The sequence below is a fragment of the Drosophila sechellia genome, chromosome 3R (genome assembly GCF_004382195.2).
Source record: "Drosophila sechellia strain sech25 chromosome 3R, ASM438219v1, whole genome shotgun sequence".
Classification (NCBI taxonomy): Eukaryota; Metazoa; Arthropoda; class Insecta; order Diptera; family Drosophilidae; genus Drosophila; species Drosophila sechellia.
Window position 1 is genome coordinate 19,425,157 of NC_045952.1, and position 19,382 is coordinate 19,444,538.

A 19,382-nucleotide genomic window follows, 5' to 3' on the forward strand; every position below is an offset into this window, starting at 1 on the left:
GAACTTCGCCCCACACCAACCGCTTGCATGGGCGTTTGTGCTTATCCAATAAATTAGCATTCGCTTGCTAATTTGTAAAACAACAACTTATAGGGACCACATCAATTTTTTGGCTGCTTAGTAGAGAATTATTGGCTGAAAATTTCAGTTAGCCTTTGGAACTCAAGACACACGCATGGATACATTGGATAAAATTGACTAACCACAAGGATTTACCAAAATGGCAGAAGCCCGTTTGCGCCGAAATATAAGTCGGCAAGTACCCGCAATGTAAGAGTGATTAGTTTAAAAGATCATTAAAAAACGCGCCGGAATCGGAAAGCTTAAAAATACATTACTGAACCACTGCGTGGCATTGCTTATATAATCGTCTGATGCCCTAAGTTATTTAAATTTTACATTTCCGTTAATTGTGAGCTGAAACTGACGAACAATAATTAAAACCGAAATAGTAGACAAACGGTCTGTGTATGCGTTTAAAACATAAATCACCGCCGACAACAATGATCACGTGTATGAGCGCGAACAAAACGTTAAATTCAAATTGTTGCACAGGCATTTTTCCCGTTGTCAGCATCCCACGACCTTCGAAAAGATGCTAAGCTCGGAAATTGAGTGGAAAAGGAAGTGCCTGTGTAAACAAAACTCGTTTGGAAAACACACTTCACTATCTCCAATTGGAATGCGAAATTCAGCTCGAATTAAAGTGCAATTTGCCCCGACGTCTACGTCACGCGGCCAAATCAAAAATATCACAGGGTTTATTGTGGTACTAATCGATGCAGACACGCTTATCAAAATCTGTACTCGTTTCGACCTCAGCTTCTTGCAATTAAGCTTATCGTACAAATTACGTTAGAAGTTCATTGCCACTGAGCGAAAAATGCGCTTGTTTTCACAATTACCCAAGTAATTATATTTTCACGCCCCTGAACAAATAAGCAAATTCCACAGGCAAATACCAAACTGAAGCTCAAAGGCATATTGTACCAACACATGTGGTACTTAAATTAAGTAAAATGCAGTGTTTCATATAAGTGTGTTTATATTATCAGTCCGCAGAAAGTGAATAGTTTGTTAATATAGCAACATATAAATCATTTTTGGCTAATATAGAACTTACAGGGTAACATTGGGTCGGTGAACAGGCACCTTCGTTACGTATACGCCCATTTAACTTATATTAGCACCGTCTTTTTTCAACTAAATTGCTTAATACAACAAATATGTGAGTACGCGTGAAAAAAACTTTAAGGGCAATTAACTGGAGCACTTAAAATATAGATTACTAAATCGGGAGGTGATGATGTTGTATTTCAAATACAAATTTGCCACTATTTATAAATTGCATTAGTCTCGTTGTAGAGTTCTCTGGTGTGCAACATTACAATTGTAGATTTATTTATTCGAGCCTAAGTGAACTTAAGTAGCTTTACTGTATTTATAGAGGCGAGATCAAAGCCGCCTGACGTTTTATTCATGTGTGTCGTCGGGTTTATGCAACTGTCATTTAACTATGGCGAGAATTTACCTTTTCCTGCTCGTATTTGCATCGCACATTATATAGAATACGGCTTTGTGGCTGTATTCTTGAACTCGAACCGGAATGCTGGGTATACAAATAAGAATTCAAAAGAAATTAATGAGTTTTTTTTTATGAATGCCAGATCGATTCGAAGCTGATTTAGTGGGAAGATTTAGTAGCGGGCAATGATACAATACAATACAACAGACCGGTTTGTCAGCAGCCCCACAATTGTTCTCCCGCTCATTGAATAACATTTTGGGGAATTTGTTTTGTTTTCTAGCCGCCGAATTGGTTAACAAACCAAATTGGTTCGTAAATGGCACAAATGCCAAGCGAGCTTTCGTCGCGTTCAATTTCTGAGCTCCGTCTTGTAAGCTTAGCTTAATGGAAAGCTTCGTTGTAACGGGACTGAGATTGGCGCTCGGCTTCGTTTTCGGTTTCAGTTTGTTTTGACCGCGCGACGCGTTCTGGTCTAATCGCTAGGTCCTCCAGAAAATCGGTTTCGTACTGAAAATATACGAAAAAGCCTTTATATTTTTTACAACTTGCTTACTCACGGTACAACTTTGTTACGGTCCCTTTTGGGCCGCTGGATAAAACCAGTTGGAAATTCGGCATTCGAAAGTTCAACACTCCGATTATAAGTTTTTGTGATACCTTGATATATGTGCCTCCCAACTGCGTGTAATACTCTGTATATATGTGACATCGATTAGGTGCAGTGTTTCAGCTTCGGCAGCGAGTTGTTTCCGTCGCACGCAATCTTAGCTGACATCGTTGTTATAACCCTTATTTAGCCAGAAGTGTGCAGTTTCGGCTGCCATATCTTGGCCATTAACCGCTGACATATTGGCATTAATGAGTGTTTTTTTACCGAGAGGGCATATTGTGCTACACCTGGCCAACCGTGTATTTGTCTTGGGCTCAAAAAATAAAAACAATTGCAAATAAGAGATACGCGATGTAAGAAACGCGTTAATTATATATTTGCAATGCCTGGAAGATTAAGCCATATTGCAACAAATTGTGAATTCAATTCAACGATTAAACATTTTAAAACTCGCTTATGAAATCTCAGGCGTTGGAATATAATGTTTTCTGTTTAATTCTTTCGAAACTTAAAAATTTCTTTTATTGCACGTTTGTAAACAAGAATTGGAGATAATAAGTGAAAATACGTGTTAACATTTTTGGCATCATTCAGTTGGGGTGCGCCACATTAAACGGTGGGTCGTTATAGACGTCTTTCGGCTCATCTTGAAAATATAGTTTCAACCGGTTTCGCTGGGTCCCGTGACCAAAATTCGATTTATTACCAATCCCTCAACCTCATCTCTAACCCTTTGGCATCGCGGATGAGCTGGTTTCCATGCTCAAGGCTCGGCACTTCTCTTTGTTTTGGCCGCTTCAAGACTTCGGACTATTTTGCTCATATGCATAAATTGCAAGCGAATGTCCGAATAAATCGTTTAAATTTGCTTATAAAGTGCTAAGAGATTTCTCTGCTGCATATCTGAAGTGGAATCAAAGAAGTGTGACTAATAAAATATATTTAAAGTGTGTTTAACTTTACCACTTCATAATGTGAAAATGCTGCGCGTTAGGGTATAAAAAGAAATTATTTTCGAATCGCGTACATTTAAACACGTAACACTCAATTGTGTCAAAAACGTTAGCACTACCAATCGCATAATAAGTTAGCCGAAAGAAAGCGGCCGAAACAAGAAGACCAATAAATGTCCAATTATAAGATTTTTGTTTGTCTGTGACTTTGAAAGGTTTTGCCCACTTAGCACTCACCGTCGAAACCATCGATAAATAATGATAATTGTCAATAACGATGGCCAAATGATTACCAACTGAGTGAAAAGAGCCACAGTTCGATCGAAATACGTAAACCTTGCGCCCAAGGCACAGACTAGCAGCAGCCACTTGAGCAAACAGAAAGGTGCATTAAGTATACGCCGCGCATCAAGTATACGCAGCGATGTCCAATGGCAAGGCCGCCACAGCTGGCACAACAGCTGAAAAAAACGGGTAAAATCACATAGTGTGCACCACACACAGTTCCCGCTCAGACAATAAACCATAGTTAATTGCCAGCTCAAAACTAATCGAATGAAAAAACACACACTTTTCCGTTGCAGCTCGCTGAACGATCGGCCATTGTTTATGCAAAATGGCAGCGGCGGACGCATTGCGACCAGCGATGTGGAAGTCAGCAACTTCCGACGCGCCCTCCCACAGTTTTTAGCTGTTAGTATTAAGAACATATTGCTATTCGGTAAATAACACACACATCTTCCAGCTACCAAGCTGCCCAGATGATTCCCGGGGGATTGAAATTGAAAGGAAACTTAGCTCATAGGTTTTATATCCTCGTAAAGATTTGCATTTCATTCGTGCCTATTAATCACAATTAAAGTCAGTGACTAGACGTAATCGCCAGTAATTATTCGAACATTAACAAACCTCTATTGCTGAGAAGATTAATCATATTGCTATTGAGTTAGCAGCTCAACACTTAATCAAATTAAGAAATTAAACAATATTAATGAAGTATACCTAAGCCTGTTCTCCTAACTTCAAAATATTGCTGCTGTATTATCAATTAACATTTCTTGACTTTTGCCAAGCTTTTTAACTTCGATTTCAATCCCCTAACACGGAGTCAATAGTATTAACTTAACTCATATCGACTTCTACATCGAAACCACACCTGTTCGTGTTTTTTTTTAAGGATATGGCATGACCTTGGGCTTCCCCACCATCGTGATACCCGCCATTCAGGGCGGCGAGGGACGCAGCGAGACCAGTGGCGATATACTTCTCAACAAGGACGAGATCTCATGGTTCAGTTCCATTAACCTGATATGTGTGCCACTGGGTTGTCTCTTTTCCGGACTTTTGACGCAGCCACTGGGCAAACGAAGAGCCATGCAGGTTAGACAAATAATTGCCAACAAAATGAACCCTATTGGGTGTTAACCAAATTGAACAATTTAAGCCTTAGCTAAGGGTGTAATTTTTTTTGGCACACACCTAGCTGAAAAGACACAAATTGCACAGCCCTGCCCACTTAGCCGCAATCATCTGCGGCTCATCGGGTGCTCCTCCGATTACAGATCGCACCGATCGGTGCACTGGCACACTGAGCTCGAATCGAGCTGCGTGACATTGTGTTGCTTATGCAATTATGTTCATCCACTGGTGCCGATCCATTCCAATCCATTCCATTCCAAAACCAACACTCACACTCACTTCCTTTGGCTTTTGCAGTTTGTCAACCTGCCGATTCTGGCCGCCTGGCTGTTGTTTCACTTTGCGACGCGCACGGAGCATCTGTATGCGGCTTTATGCTTGGCTGGTCTCGGTGGCGGATTAATGGAGGCGCCGGTAAGTGAATCCCAACCACACTGATTGCTAGTACCTCGTACTACGGAGTGCCCACATCCCCACTCCCCGCAAAAATCTTTGTTTAACTATTAATTGGCTATTTTCCCATCGAAAGGGGGGATCACTTTTCTCGACACTTTGCGAATTTTAACGCCAAGCTGTTGTAACCGCCAAGTTATTCAGAATCATAGCTATTGTGACTAAACATCTTACAAGTGGCTTATTTTATCGGTTTGCAGGTAAAAAAAAACAAAAATATTTCGTGGAATACATCAGCTGACTCGAAGTAAACGAAGTTGGATTCAATTCAAATGCTATTTATACGCTGTATTCAAAGTTACACTTTCTTCTGTGCAACTACTATTCAATGGGAGAGATTCAGTTTCGTTTAATTTCGGATTTGTGCGAAATGGATCTGTCAACCGAGTGGTGTAGAGCCGCTCGTACGGCTTGATTTTCTTATCGAAGAGGCAGGTCAGGTAGCGCCCCTGCCCCGACTTGACCATTCCGCAGCCCATCTTCTTGTTCTTCTCGTAGATCAGATTGGCAAAGATAATGAGGTGGTCCTGCGGGGCTACATTGGGAAAGTAGTTCACATAGCTGGGCTTCATCATCTTGTGGTAATCGAACCACATATTCAGGAAGCTGATCACATTGAAGCCCTTGGAAGTGTTTTGTACCTTAACGAAATCAGAGGACTCGCCCACATCCTTGTAGAGAAACGTATTCACACAGGGTGAGAAGGTGTGCTCCAAGCACTGATTAGAGACCCGCATCGCCATCACGGACAGCTCATCGTCCCACTTGATGTTCTTGAATTTGACCGCTCTGGGCAGATTCCCCAGGCCCCACTCCAATTTCCGCCGGAAGCTGTTCACATTCCTCACGATATCATAGCGATAATCGCTCATCCTGACGCCCTCGTGATGCCTACCGCATTTCGGAGCCCACTGGAAGAGTATTTAACTAACCCCATATATTTGATAGCTAGGACTATCCATGCAAGTACTCACAAATTTGAAGCCGCAGGTGATATGCCTCTTGTTTGCCGGACAAATGCCTGCATTGCAGTAATCGGGTGGCTTTAAATAACGACATTTTCAAGATTTAAGAAAATAGCTTTATATTGAAAGGATACCCCTACCTTTACTGGAATATTATAGTGTTTTTTCTGTACGTATGTGGGCCATCGAGTTCGGAATACAGTATGGCCCGTATGACATTTCAGTTCGGCCACAATCACTATAGCCCACAAAAGATTCATCTTTCGCGGTGTCCAAACCCAAAGTGATGCTATTCATGTTGAAAAACTATTTGTTGCGGTCGATTGCAATTTGTATGCTTAAATTACACTGATTGTGTCGATTTTCGTGGGAACTACAAAATACTCATTACCACTGATTTTGATCATTGTTTTAGTCAGGTGATATGTGATCACATATGAGCCCTAAATCTAATCATTCTGCTTAGAAGCTCATCACACATGGCCATTAAAGAGCATCTGCGATTGCAAAGTTCAGTTTGTTTATGTCAATTGTCGATTGTTTCCATGACTGCAGACTCTGACCCACATAGTTCTCTTGCAACAATTGATCACCTTGGCCAAACTCCTTGAGAACTTCGGTTGTCTTGCCACTTGCCACTTGAGGTTGCAACAAGCTGCTGGTATTTAACTATTAACCCTATAAGAAACTAAGTATAAATATATACTTAGTTGAAATGTTGAAATTAAAGATAATGATGCATTTTTTTTTTAAAACAAGTTTTTCTCATTAAACCATTACTTTTTACTATGCTATTAAACGATTTTAGTAGGTTAACTTGCAAACAAGTAATATTAGATATTTGAAATAAACAAAAAAAAAACGAACCTTGAGGGTTAACTCAGCTACTCCACTAACGACTCAACTTGCTGATTTATTGCAGGTGCTCACCTATGTGGCGGAAATTACGGAGCCCAAATACCGAGGAATACTGTCCGCTTTGGGCACTACGTGTGTCATCACCGGTGTTTTCATACAATTCATCCTGGGATCTCTGATGGACTGGCGGAGTGTGGCGGCGGTGAGCTCGGCCTTTCCGGTGATCACCATAATAATGCTGTGCTTTGTGCCCGAGAGTCCGGTTTGGCTGATCCGGGAGCAGCGTTTCCGCGAGGCCGTGAAGTCTCTGCAATGGCTACGTGGTTGGGTTCCGGAGCACATGATCGAGGCGGAGTTCAATCAGCTCTATGATGAACTGATCACCCAGAAGGCCATTGAACTGTCTGCGGATGGAATTCCTCCGCCGGGCCAACGACGAACATTGGGTCAACGGCTGAGGATGTGGCGGAAACGCAGCTTCCTGGTGCCATTCCTCCTGGTTTCGTTTTCCTTTTTCACGGGTCACTTTTCCGGAAAGACCCCTCTGCAAACATATGCCGTGCAGATTTTCCACACCCTCAAGGCTCCGATGAACAAGTACCACGCCACTATTCTTCTGGGAGTGGCTGAGATGCTGGCCACCATCTTGGGCGTTGTTCTAATTCACTTCACCGGAAAGAGACCTCTGGTTCTGGTTTCAACGGTGGGCACCGGTCTGTGCTTCTTTGGCACAGCAACCTATGCCCATTTCTTGAGTGAAGTGCCGGGATTCACCGTCAACAACGTGGTGGTTAACGCCTCCTCGATTGTGCCCAAGGAGGGCATTCTTTCTCAGCAAAATATATCCAAGATCTTCGAGACAGAACAACAGGCGATCAGGCAGGAAACGGAGCGTTTTACTACCCAACTACCCGACATGGAAACAACTACAATCTTCGATCAGGACATCTATAATCGCAGTCGGAGGGATGTGGATGAAATGATGACCACCGATGCACCACTGGACACAACCATGTGGCCAGAGCCATCAAGCAGTGCGGAACCCATAGCATCTTCATCGCTGGCACCAGCATCGACTACCGTAAAGCCACCACTTGTGGAGGAACTTCTGCTGGTGGTGCCGAAACAGGAGCACAACTACCTGGTCTGGGTGCCACTCATCCTCCTACTGCTCTCCGCCTTCTTCTCGCATCTGGGTATACGAATGTTACCATGGATTCTTATTGGCGAGGTGTTTCCGGCTGAGATTCGCAATTCTGCATCTGGTTTTGCCGGTGGTGTGGGTTATATATTTGGCTTCCTGGCAAACAAACTCTTCCTGCTGATGTTGAGTGCCCTAACTCTGCCAGGAACCTTCGCTTTTTATGCCAGTGTGGCATTTTTTGGAACCGTTGTCCTGTACTTCACGCTTCCAGAGACAGAAGGTCGCACACTTGGTGTAAGTATACAATTCTCTTTTTTTGCTACTTAAGTTACTTAACTTTCTATATTTTTTAGGAAATCGAAGCTCATTTCTCCAAGAAATCCGATGTGAATCTGCTTCGCAAGCAGCCCAGCAACAAGTTACCCATAAAGGATGAAGCACAATTCCCCGGGAATACTATTAATATGCAAGGTAACTTCCAAGTGCCCATCACATCGCAGCAGCAGGCAAAGATCATCCATTTGCAACAGAGCGACTTTACGCCGCGTTCCCAGAACGGAAGAACAGCAGGAGGAGTTGGGTTGTCCAATCCAGCCTTCGAGGAGAGCAACACCACACATTTGTGAGGGGCTGCGAGTGGACTGTGTCATCACCTAAATATTCTTTAAAAATGCTTAACATTCCAGTGATATTTCTGAGAAATAAACTTAACTATTTAGTTTTATGTATATGACGTGGTTTTTATGTAACATTTTTAATTCGAAATGGGTTTCGCCTATTTTATTTTTAGGTTCAAGCTGTATCTTTGTAATGATTCACTACCAACCTCTATCTAAAAACCTTTAAAAGTTCGTGGACAACAAAGATAGCATTTCTTCTAAAGGCTTACTTATCAGAAAGAACTATGTATCATTACTGACGGAAATGGTAATGAAAATGAGTAATGTCGCTTAAACTTATGAAAAATGTAGTGCCAACAAAACCGATAGTTCAAGTTCATTAAAAATTAACAAGTAAACCTTATTTTCTCAATGTGGAATAAGGTAATAAAACAAAAACCTTGTTCAGCTTTTCAAATTACAGATGGCGTAACAATGCATCAAATGAAGGCAAAAGTAAAATTAAATGAGCATGTTGGATTATCGGTTTATGTTTCAAATAAAATATAAAATATCCACAATCTTGTCTCAAGGTATAACTACATTTATGTGAACTCGACTTTTAACGTATTTTAAAGCATGCTTATAAGTAATATTGTATAACACATTTCCATGGAGATATATAATTGTATAGATGCATCAAAGGCGTTCGCAACAGTCGGACTTGTTTCTAGGTCTCATCGTCTTGCAGCTCAAGGAATTGTGTGCAGATGTCTCGACTGCACTCGCCCTTGTTGTTAAATAGGAATTTATAATAGTGGCCGTCTGCACAAATGGCTGTGTAAGAGAACAAATATCGATTACAGAAATCTCAGGGAAGGATCCACTCCAGTTCCAACTTACCCACAACCGAATTAGGATCGGCGCCAAAGGCACATACACATCGAGGTCCCTGGGGTATCGAAAACTTGACAAAACTCCACTGGCTCGAGAAATACTTGGGTATTATGGGCAGCGAGGATTCACGGGGCTTGTTGTCCTCCAGGTTGAAGACGTGTATAGTGCCATGGTCGGAGGCGACGACCACCATCGTGGACTGGTGGTTAAAGTTGATGCAGAAGATGTTGGCGTGGTTGCTTCCGCGCCTCAGCTCCGATACCTTCTTGCCACTTTCCGTATCGAAGATACGGATGAGGGTGCCTTTTTCCCCGGCGGTGGCCAGTCGCGTTCCTTGCAGATTAAGGGCAATGCAGCTGATACCAGCCTCGTGGGCGATGACCTCAAGCGGCGCCCGCTCTGTGTTGGCCAGATCAACAATTTGAACGTGGCCAGTTCGACGGCCGGGGAATGCGAGAAGGCTCTTATTGCTGTGCGGGCACAGCACACACAGCCCGTTGGGGTTTGAGCTGGTCTCAAACACGTGCAGCTGCTGTGGTTGCTGAGTGAAGGTGAACACCTTAATGACGCCCTCCAACACGACCACTATGCGATCCCGACGCAGTCGTACCGCCCGCACGGGCTGATTGAAGTCCAGCGATATGGCCGGGGACTTCTTCAGGTCATCCCACACGATCACCTTATTGGGCGGGTACAGCGGCCGGATGCCGCCTCCAACCAGGGCTAAGTAATTGCAACGAAACAGCATCTCCACATGGCTGAGACCACCTGAAACGGAATTGTAGACAATGGAATTGGTTTTAGGCCGTGGGAGTCTCCCACACTCTCTCTTTGACAGTCATACCCTCTGGAAAGTATTGGCGCTCCTTCTCCTTCAGCGGATCACAGTTGTAGACCCGGAATCCCGTGTCCGTCGCGCACGCAAAGCATCCTGCAACGCAATAGGGCAGTTATATTATACGGATAAGGTGTATCGTGTATATGTAAATAACACACATCCGCACGTATGTACGTACCCTGGTCTTGATTAAAGGCTGCGTAGAGCAGTCCGTTTCCATATGGGTTTTGCTCTGTGAGGTTCATTGCACTCTCCGGGGATGCTGGAAGCCCGGGCTCTGGTGATTTCCGATACAGTTGCTGGGCAGGCAGGAAAACAATTGCTCGGACGGCGGATGATTGTGTTTTTTCGTATAAAAACAATGACACAGTGTTGAGTATCGTCGAAAAGTGGCCGGGCGGTGAATCGATATCTTTCGATTAGGAAAGACGATCCGCTATGTCGGGATATTTTTAGGCTTAAGAACTTCTTGCTATGAGTTTTTAAGTAGTTACGTGACACAAAGAACAATTCTAAATGATCTACAATGCTGTTTTGGTTAAGTTATTTTAAAGTTAAAGATCTAGCTATTATCGGTAGTATCTAGCTAATTATCTACTGCCAGCATCGCTACCACCCACAATCCTTCACTATCGACCGACTGGTATGATTTTGCAACACTGCCCAAGATGCTCCACCTCCAATTCAACAGAATAACAAAAAGGAAAATGGTCGCTTTGTGGAACGGATTCCTGTGAAAATTGTATATATGCGAGCGCACCATGGAGTTCAGTGCGGATCTGAATGGCTTCAATGAGGACTCCATCGAACCCTGCCGGACTTGCGGAATTTACTTTACCATGGGAATGGACATGGACCAGGCGATTGTGAAGCCCATTTTCGGTTCGGATGACGCCGCCGTCGCAGATATGGCGGAGATCCTCGAGCAAATGAATGATTGGAACATAAAGGTTGGTAGTCATGGAATCGTTCTATGTGTGCCTAACTTATCTCCCAAAGGTTGCGAAGGAGGACGGACGACCGCAGTACATGTGCATCGCTTGCATTGCCGAGTTTCACCGGCTGATTAAATTCAAGCGCAGCTGTGTGGAAACACAGGAGCAGTTCAGCGAGCTCGAGTACCACCGCGAACATAATGGCATCGTTATTAAACGGGAAATCGAACCGGAGGAAGAGAAGTTCTGCGGATTTATATATCTGGATACCGACGAGGAGGATAACAGCGACGAGGATGGTAGTAGACGCGTGTGTGCCGCCTTCGACATACCGCATGTGCCCATTAAGGAGGAACACATGGCCCGAGTGCCAGTACAAAATAATGACAAGTTTGATCCACCCGAACCCAAAGATTTTGCGTCGCCTGTCGACTCCGGATTCGCCATGATAGGCAACGATGCGTTAACGTCTGGCATGTTAGGGCCGTCTATTGCGGATCGCTCCGGGACGGCCGACGATGGCTCCGAAGAAGAAGAGGAGGAGGAGGAGGAGGAGATAGTCAGATTTACATACGATGACGACAACGATGCGATAGCCCCGCTTCCGCCGCCGATTTACTCGCCGGTTGTGTGTTGTAAGCTTTGCTTTTACGAATCACCCGACCAGGATGCGCATATGGAGCACATGCGCCGCACCCATCTCCTTAAGGACTGGGAATGCCATATTTGCGGCAAAAAGTTCACAAATGCTCAAGAATCGCGCATCAAGTTTCACATCAAGTATCACAAGTTACAGCGGCACATTAAGTGTCCCGTTTGCGGGTTCATTTGCAACTCCAAGGAGACTCTCAAGGAGCACAAGCAGGCAGTGCACGTACGCACAAAGTGCACATACTGTGGAAAAAGTGAGTACAATATCCTCACTCATAAAACTAATTTATTGGATTAATCCCATTTACCTTTGCAGCTGTAAAAAACGCCAGTCTACAAGCACATTTGAAAAAGCACTTAGAAGGTCAGTAGGAAGAATTACAAAAATGTTATTTGTTTATAACTTTACATTTTATGCGTAGAGGGTGAAGCCGAACTTGCCCAGCAACTGAAAAAATTGGAGCAGCTTCCAGTTAACCTTCAGTCTCAACAGTTATCTTCACTGCAAAGCAGTGTCACCAAAGTCACCACTGCTTTTGAGGGCTCAAATATTCCTGGGGAATCCACTGTTCCTGAAGATTCTAATGTTACCGAAGACTCCAGTGTTCCTTCAATAGAGACTTCCAATCATACGGACATTCAATGTCCAATGGGCCCACCTGCAGACGGAGAAGTTCCTGTTACAGCTGCTTCACCGTCATCCGAGCCAACTGAAAGTGTCATTGAGTGCTCATATTGCAGCGACACATTTGAGAAGGCCCAGCAGCTGCAGGCTCATGTGCTGGCCACTCACACACAGACAAGAAAGAGGCGTCGCTCTTCAGACAACAAGTCATTAGTGAGAAAGACCACGCAGGAAATGCCTACCTCGCCCATTGCAAAGATAACCAAGAAGCCAACCATCGAGTCCGAAGAAAGCGTCGTCCAAGAAGACAGCTCTGCCCATTTAGATAGCCCTGCCCAGCAGGAGAGCAGGACTGCAGCGACCTCTAATGACAGCCCTCCTGTCGAACAGGTGCCAGAAAAAGCGTACATCTCGTGCTACATTTGCGGCAGATCCTTTGACTTGAAAATTAAGCTTAACAGACATCTTAAGCAGCATAAGGGTTAGTATTGTTTCTAGCGTATAGCCATTATTCCATATGAATTTCATTTTACTACAAATGTAAGAGTATTGTGCACCCTATCATTTTCCACTGGCCTGCCAAATGCAAACGTTGAAATTTGTTAATTTAATTTTCTTTATATATATTTGGTTGGCGAAATACTTACTTTCGTATTTAAATGTTTAATAAAATAGAAACCATTTTGCTGACATTTCATCCATCCAGCGTTGGAAAAATGCAAAGCACATTGGTTTTTGTATTGCAAGCAAACATGGCCCTTCTGGTTTCATCTGAGTTTTATTGGGTCTCTCTATATATATATTATTTTATAAACTGTTCCATAAAATTGGTTGCTGGATGGGACATCTTATCGTTGTCCATTAGATTTACTTAGTACAAAGCAATATTTGCGATCTTTCTGCTTACATAGATAAATTACAAGTGTTGTTTAAACAAAATCGAAGAAAGTGTAACCGGTAAGGATATTCAACGTGGTTAACAAGCCTCTCCGCTCCTGAGCCTCCTAGTTGCCACTCCCTGTGGCCGTCTTGAGAACCGTAGCCGGTATTAGTTTTGTAGTCAGCGTTTTTGCTCCTGTTTCGCCGACAGCCGTGGTCACAGAGATTTTGCCTCCTACCGCTGCCCCACTTGCCGATGCTGCAGCCATGGGTATCACTTTTAAGCTGGACAGTGGCTTCAGGTTCATGCCCTGCAGTCCCGGTGAGAAGAAGAGCTGTCCGCCGTTGCCTTGCACGGCGAAAACGAGATTGTTGCTAGGCGTTGCCGTCGCTGTCGCAGCTGGAGATGCTGTCGTGGAGCTGTTAACAACGCTGCTGTTTGCTGTACTAGTGATTTGCTTGTTGGCCACCAGTACGTTCTTGGCCAAGCGCAACGTTTGAGTGCCTCCCGGTCCTATTAGCAGCGTTTTGGGTGACGTCGTTATGCCGCTAGTGGAAGTAGTTCCACTATTGCTGGTGCTACTGGCTAATCGCAACAGTTGGTTGCCCATAATGACAGTCTGAACGGGTGCGCCGGCACCTCGAGCGGAAATCTGCAAATTTAACATTGAATTTATAAATAATACTATTCGCCTATGATCTCCCCAAATCACTTACCGCTCCCTGCAGCTTCACCGTCTGACCACCAATCACAATATTCTGAGTTGTTCGCCCGGCAGCGTTAGTCACTCCCGTTCCCGCAACCACAGTTCCACCTGTTCCTCCCACTGCCGCTGATGCAACTGCTGTTGTCGTCGTTGTGGTGGTCTGGGTAGTGGCCACACTACTGCTGCCAAGCTGTTTTAATGTCTTGGCGTTCAGTAGTAGTGGTTTTCCCGGAAGCACAGTAGTTTTTCCAATAATTTTGGGCACCACAGTCGACGCGTTTCCAGTTGCCGGAGTAGTACTGGTGGCACTCACAATTCGTGTCATTGTAGGTAACTGCTTGTTCGGCTGGTTGGGACTAAGAGTAATTACATTTCCCGCCGAGGAAGTGGCCAACTGGAAGACGTTGTTGCCAGCGGTTGTGAGCAGTTTCCCTCCAGCAGGTTGCTTTTGTAGCAAACTATCCAGGGTAATGATTTGCCCAGTTGTTTGGGGGCTTCCCGCTCCCACTATTCCTCCAGTTCCTACAGATGTGGCTGGAGTAGCTCGAATAACGCGGGTTGCATTTCCTCCCACTGCCGTTAAGGTACCGGATTGATTACTAGCCATTACCGGTTGCTTAAAGTTCTGCAGCACAATTCTCTGCTGCTGCGGTGACAAATTTGTCGTTGCTTTGGTTACCGAACCACTTGGCGATGTGCTGAGTATTTTGGGTGCTGCTTTTGCCAGGGACTGGAATACGATTTTCTTGTTCGAGGAAATTGCCGTATTGCCTTTAAAAAAATGGGATTATAGATTACAACCGGTAGTACAAAATTTAAATACACAAACAGCCGTACTCACCAACAATAATCCTTTGCTGCGGTGAGTTCAGGGCAGGACTGGCATTGTTAACCTTCTGTTTAAGCTGTTGCTGCTGCTGCTGAAGATTGGCAAATGCTTGAGGCGACATTTTTACTATCGTTCCGCCCCCAGTAACAGGGGAACTGATAGTGCTCATTGTCACCGGACTTGCGGTTTCTGTAGCGGCCACACTTGTAACTGGTTTGTTTGCCACAATGGAAACAGCTCCTATCTTCTGCTGAGCCGGACGCACTGTCTGGATTTGCGGAACTACGCGGGGACCAAGAATCTGAACAGAGTTTGGCTTGGTACCACCTATCACTGAGTTCCCGGTCACGGTGGCTCCTCCAGCGGGCAACAGACGAATAATGTTCTTCGGCATCTGGGGACGCGGGGTGATAGTGAGTGACTTGGGTTTTCCAGCAATCGGTTGCACCTTCACATGCTGTCCCTGTAGCGTCGGCTGCTGGCCGCTTTGCTGTTGATCCATGGGTATGATAAAGTTTCCTATTTTGTTATTAGGAACAGGCTTCTTGATGGTCAGCTTCTTGGCAACCGTCGGGGAAGCGGAACCTCCTGCTTGATTTGGAGTGGTTGCAACATGCACTGTTTGCAAGCCACTGGGAGTGGAAACCAATATGGGCGTGGTATTTCGCGTGGGACTGATCTTAGAGATCGCAAAGGTGCCAGATTTACCAGTTGCCAATTGCCGTTGAACGGGCGATAGGGCGGAATTGGGCACTCCCACAGGCTTAAGCAGAGATTTCTGTATCTGCTGGATGGGGATTTGATTTGCATTTATATTGGATGAGGCCGATACAATCGTTCCTCCAACTGGCGTGCCTGGTGGTACATGATATTTTAAGGGCGGAACTGGCGGACACTTAACGGCGAGTGGTTTCTTCATCTGCAGAGAAGCAACAACTGGTTGTTGTACTGAAACTGGAACCGGTGAGACAACTGCTGGAACCAAGGCGGGTACTTGCTCCTGCTGGTGATCCGCAGCTAACCCAGAGCCGTCATCTGGTATCTTAGGTCTGGTCAGCTGCTTCCTTTGCTGCTGTTTCTGTTTTACCAAGGACTGGTTATGCCGATGCATTTTCTCGAATTCCGCCTCGCTGCGATTTCGATGCAAATAAATCCAGATCTTGCGCCTGGCATCGTACTTCACGCAAGGATCCGGACCACCGTGCATTCGATCCAAGGCTCCACTGACGATGGTCTGTAACACATTATCCGCAGCTTGTTGACTGATGTACTGGGAGCACTTAAGCAGTTCCGAGATCTCAGAGCGTGTTCCCTCTCCATTGGGAAGCCGTGCGGTAGCATCTCGAACTAGAGTCAGGATAGTTACAAATGGAGGTCGGTCATCAACCATAACTGCGTGACCCCTTGCTTTGTTCAGTGGCAGACTTTGGGTATAGATTCCTTTGACTGGACCTACCACACTCTCATACCCATTGAGACGATAGGTAAACGGCCGATGCGGATACTCAAAGCGTATTCTCTCCTGACGCTGGAATTCAAGCATCTCCGCTTGAGTTGCCGATCGCACAGTCCAGGTGGTGGGACATCTTGGAGGTGGTGTAGGTGAAGCATCGACCAATGAGTTCAGCTGAACACCGGAAATCAAAACCGGGCTGAGTTGAGACTGTTTCTCCCTTTGCATTCGCAACCAAAACTGACACAGGCTGAGGAGTCTAGCATCCGAGTCCCGACCGGCTCCTATCCACTGATAGATTCCCAACTGAGTTTTGTGTTCAATATAGGGAACATAATCGGCAGGAACGGAAGCAAAATCACCCGATAAGAAGTTGATTGCCGATTGCAACAGCTTAGACCAATCCGGCCGGAATCGTGGCCATTCCCCGATAGGTATTGAGGCATCTGAGTTGATTTCCCGCCAGCTGGACAACAAAATTTGCAGTTCACCGTATGTTAGCCTGTGCTGCGGTGTGGATACAAATAGATCCCTCAGCAGAGAGAAGAAGCAGGCGGGTCGTGGTGAGGCTGGCGGACGAATCTGCACTTCCCGTGTGGGACTGCCAGTGATATGTCCAGCAGTTGCAGGAACAGTAATGAGGTTGTTCGATTGATTGGGTGTCGTGGGACTCGCCTTGGGATTTGTTATGGGTCCATTCAAAGGTTCCAACTTGGGCACGGGTTGTGGAAGAACAACTGGAGCGGGCATTACTTTCTTTGGCATAGGCGGGGGTTCCTTGTGCGGCAGGTCCTCTTCCGGGTGGTCTTCCGGTGCTCGGCGGCCGTATAGTTGCTGCGGTTCGTCCAGCAGCATGGGCTCCTCATCTACAAACTCGTTCTTCGTGGGCGTTACTCCAATCGGCACCAGAGCCGGTGGATCGGGATTGAGGCGTGCCATGAGCGCTTTCGGTTTCCGACCTGGCTTAAAGCTTCCGACGAACTGTGCTCGAGTGCATATGTCGCGCAGCCGTACCTCCGATGTATCGAACTCGGGACTTTCCTAGAATTTTAATTGTTTCTCAATTAGAAACTCTTGTGGCAAATTGTCGGCAAATTTAAACACATAAATGTTCTACGTTTTAATTAATAAAACAAACGTGCACAATAACTGGTACCAATTAGCATATTGTGGACATATGTAGATCGCAACTGTATTAACACAACAGGCCAATGACTTACCGGTTGTTCCAATTTCCGGCGCTTGTAGTCTCTTAGATACTTCCGGAAGTTCTTGTCGTTAAGCTTGGGAATTTTTTCCGCCTGCATGGAACGCAGCACAAGGTCATCGTCTACACCAGGTCGGCGCTTGAAGAAGGTGTTGTAAATGCATTTCTTGTCTGCCGCATTCGAGGGCCTGCCAGGACCTGCCGGCTCCGGAGCCTTGGGCTCCTCCAATTTGAATTCTTGTGGGCCTTTGGCCAAGCGGTCCATGAGCTGTCGGCATTCCTCGTCCTCTTCCTCCTCCTCGGCACTGATGTCATCGGGTTTTGCTTCTAGCTCGCCTATTATTTCCAGAAGCTCCTGGGCATAGCGTTTCTTGGCGCGCTGTGAACAAAATTTATTCTCCATCGACAGTGTGGGCGGCTTTCTCTTTCGGGAACGTGGCCTTGGCAAATTTTTACCCAATGCACCATCAGAAGGTGGAGCAGAGGTGTAGGCATGCTGGAGAAGCTGTTCCCTAGACAGAAAGAGCTCCTTGGCTAGCAGACTTAGGCGCTCAGCCTGCTGGAAACGAAATTCCCTTCTGCCCGAATGCTGTATGCTCCTCCGCAGCTGAAGAACATCGGGACGCAGGTTTCCTTCCTCAAGTTGACGTTGTAGCTGAAGCAGTGGTGATTGGCCGAAGCGCTGAAGGCCACCATTAAATAGCTGCACCAGTGTACGTTGCTGTTCCGCACCGGCCTGTGCCTGTCCGGATACCAAACGGGAGAAGTCCGGAAGCATCGGCTGTAGTCGGGCCTGGAGGTGATGGGGCAGCTGTTGCCAGGTCTCAAGAGAGAAGAATTCATGAAAAATAGATGCATTTTCGCACAAGCCCCGCGGCAACCGAAAGATATCCCGTCCAGTCAGCTGCGCCAGCTCCAGTTCATCCGACTGGCAGGTGGTGGTGTCGTCTTCCGTTTCCGAGGCGCTGCCCGCGTCCTGGGCGGACATATCCTCGTCCTCGCCATCCGGATCATCCTCCAGTGAACCGCTCGACGAGTCCGAGGAGCTGCTGCTCGACGTCCGACTCTGCTGGCTGCTGGCCGAGTTGCTCCCGCTGTCGCTCATCCGGCCATCGCCCTCCTCCTCCTCGGAGGCCACACTGCGATTTGGATTCGCATTTGGATTCCCATTGGCATTTGGACTCGGCCTGGGCACTGTGTTTACATTTATGTTGCTCATCGAATCGCCAACGATTTGTCACCAGATTTTTCTTCGCGAAGAGCGATTTTTTCTCTACACTAACTTATAATTTTTGTCTCTTACGCCGCTGTCCTTCCTCGTTATATCAATCAGCCAGCGTTAGCTGCTGGTTTTCTTCTTTTTTTATTGTTAAGCATGTTTTCTCTGCGATTTCTCACCATTCATCGCGAAACGCGTACACGCTAGAGATGGTACGCTGTGGCGGCGGTGGTTGTTCCAATTTTGCGGTTTGAAAAAAGCGCTCGTCTTCATTTTGGGGGTTATTTCTCGTACTTGCGTAGAGTTTTCGGGGTTAGGTTCCTTGAATAATTATGCTTCAATTGAAGGGTACAGTTAAATGTCAATAAAATGACAAAATAAAGTCTTCCGCTAGAGATGAGACAATGAAGAGGCCTTGAGTTGTTCGCGTTCTTGGTGACTGCAGATTATCGGCATTCATTTCAAAGAATAACCGTAATATAACCGTATTAAAGAACTGAAAATAACTTAACGTATTGACAACATAAAAATTTTTACATTCTTTACTCAATCCTTTATGTAGTTAACCGTTTTTTATGTTTATTTATTATTTTAACCTTATAACCTTATTATA

At 45.4% G+C, this 19,382-nt stretch overlaps 5 protein-coding genes across 9 annotated transcripts; 2 read left to right on the plus strand and 3 right to left on the minus strand.

The window, feature by feature from the left end:
* The first annotated feature begins 205 nt into the window (after positions 1–205).
* On the plus strand, positions 206–8,658 carry LOC6607173 (facilitated trehalose transporter Tret1). Of its 4 annotated transcripts, XM_002031923.2 has the most exons (7): positions 1,989–2,086; positions 3,307–3,565; positions 3,676–3,812; positions 4,269–4,471; positions 4,808–4,924; positions 6,851–8,224; positions 8,284–8,658. In XM_002031923.2, the coding sequence occupies exons 2-7, from the start codon at positions 3,516–3,518 to the stop codon at positions 8,554–8,556; spliced, it is 2,154 nt and encodes a 717-aa protein (XP_002031959.1). In that variant the 5' UTR covers positions 1,989–2,086; positions 3,307–3,515; the 3' UTR covers positions 8,557–8,658. The 4 variants fall into 4 exon arrangements, with proteins under 4 accessions (XP_032576415.1, XP_032576416.1, XP_002031959.1 ...); XM_032720524.1 differs by lacking the exons at positions 1,989–2,086; positions 3,307–3,565 and adding an exon at positions 206–270; XM_032720525.1 differs by lacking the exons at positions 1,989–2,086; positions 3,307–3,565 and adding an exon at positions 206–255.
* On the minus strand, positions 5,226–6,203 carry LOC6607174 (venom allergen 3). Its single transcript, XM_032720530.1, has 3 exons — positions 6,069–6,203; positions 5,938–6,006; positions 5,226–5,874 (listed from the first exon to the last, which is right to left on the minus strand). The coding sequence occupies exons 1-3, from the start codon at positions 6,186–6,188 to the stop codon at positions 5,239–5,241; spliced, it is 825 nt and encodes a 274-aa protein (XP_032576421.1). The 5' UTR covers positions 6,189–6,203; the 3' UTR covers positions 5,226–5,238.
* Positions 8,659–8,695: 37 nt separating the features above from the next.
* Positions 8,696–10,641, minus strand: LOC6607175 (WD repeat domain phosphoinositide-interacting protein 3). The gene is made up of 4 exons (XM_002031925.2): positions 10,443–10,641; positions 10,271–10,357; positions 9,433–10,194; positions 8,696–9,366 (listed from the first exon to the last, which is right to left on the minus strand). The coding sequence occupies exons 1-4, from the start codon at positions 10,507–10,509 to the stop codon at positions 9,260–9,262; spliced, it is 1,023 nt and encodes a 340-aa protein (XP_002031961.1). The 5' UTR covers positions 10,510–10,641; the 3' UTR covers positions 8,696–9,259.
* Positions 10,642–10,930: 289 nt separating this feature from the next.
* Positions 10,931–13,226, plus strand: LOC6607176 (zinc finger protein 226). Of its 2 annotated transcripts, none has more exons than XM_002031926.2 (4): positions 10,931–11,214; positions 11,264–12,104; positions 12,167–12,214; positions 12,273–13,226. In XM_002031926.2, exons 1-4 carry the CDS (start codon positions 11,026–11,028, stop codon positions 12,959–12,961), a joined length of 1,767 nt encoding a protein of 588 aa, XP_002031962.1. In that variant the 5' UTR covers positions 10,931–11,025; the 3' UTR covers positions 12,962–13,226. The 2 variants fall into 2 exon arrangements, with proteins under 2 accessions (XP_002031962.1, XP_032576418.1); XM_032720527.1 differs by having other exon boundaries at positions 11,273–12,104.
* Positions 13,227–13,234: 8 nt separating this feature from the next.
* On the minus strand, positions 13,235–18,945 carry LOC6607177 (nuclear factor related to kappa-B-binding protein). Its single transcript, XM_002031927.2, has 4 exons — positions 17,564–18,945; positions 14,903–17,384; positions 14,072–14,832; positions 13,235–14,007 (listed from the first exon to the last, which is right to left on the minus strand). Exons 1-4 carry the CDS (start codon positions 18,767–18,769, stop codon positions 13,480–13,482), a joined length of 4,977 nt encoding a protein of 1,658 aa, XP_002031963.1. The 5' UTR covers positions 18,770–18,945; the 3' UTR covers positions 13,235–13,479.
* Positions 18,946–19,382: the final 437 nt, after the last annotated feature.

Bases quoted from the DNA above. Each gene is read 5' to 3' on its own strand.
- LOC6607174 (XM_032720530.1), bottom strand. From the start codon at position 6,188: ATGAATCTTTTGTGGGCTATAGTGATTGTGGCCGAACTGAAATGTCAT. The intron at 6,007-6,068 runs GTAGGGGTATCC...CGTTATTTAAAG, and splicing joins ACTATAATATTCCAGTAAAG to CCACCCGATTACTGCAATGC. The intron at 5,875-5,937 runs GTGAGTACTTGC...ATACTCTTCCAG, and splicing joins TCACCTGCGGCTTCAAATTT to TGGGCTCCGAAATGCGGTAG.
- LOC6607175 (XM_002031925.2), bottom strand. From the start codon at position 10,509: ATGAACCTCACAGAGCAAAACCCATATGGAAACGGACTGCTCTACGCA. The intron at 10,195-10,270 runs GTATGACTGTCA...ATTCCGTTTCAG, and splicing joins GCGCCAATACTTTCCAGAGG to GTGGTCTCAGCCATGTGGAG. The intron at 9,367-9,432 runs GTAAGTTGGAAC...TCTCTTACACAG, and splicing joins CGATCCTAATTCGGTTGTGG to CCATTTGTGCAGACGGCCAC.
- LOC6607176 (XM_002031926.2), top strand. From the start codon at position 11,026: ATGGAGTTCAGTGCGGATCTGAATGGCTTCAATGAGGACTCCATCGAA. The intron at 12,105-12,166 runs GTGAGTACAATA...TTACCTTTGCAG, and splicing joins GTGCACATACTGTGGAAAAA to CTGTAAAAAACGCCAGTCTA. The intron at 12,215-12,272 runs GTCAGTAGGAAG...TTTTATGCGTAG, and splicing joins TTTGAAAAAGCACTTAGAAG to AGGGTGAAGCCGAACTTGCC.
- LOC6607173 (XM_032720524.1), top strand. From the start codon at position 221: ATGGCAGAAGCCCGTTTGCGCCGAAATATAAGTCGGCAAGTACCCGCA. The intron at 3,813-4,268 runs GTAAATAACACA...TTTTTTTTTAAG, and splicing joins TAAGAACATATTGCTATTCG to GATATGGCATGACCTTGGGC. The intron at 4,925-6,850 runs GTAAGTGAATCC...GATTTATTGCAG, and splicing joins GCGGATTAATGGAGGCGCCG to GTGCTCACCTATGTGGCGGA.
- LOC6607177 (XM_002031927.2), bottom strand. From the start codon at position 18,769: ATGAGCAACATAAATGTAAACACAGTGCCCAGGCCGAGTCCAAATGCC. The intron at 17,385-17,563 runs GTAAGTCATTGG...TTAAAATTCTAG, and splicing joins GCCGGAAATTGGAACAACCG to GAAAGTCCCGAGTTCGATAC. The intron at 14,008-14,071 runs GTAAGTGATTTG...TTAAATTTGCAG, and splicing joins CGGTGAAGCTGCAGGGAGCG to ATTTCCGCTCGAGGTGCCGG.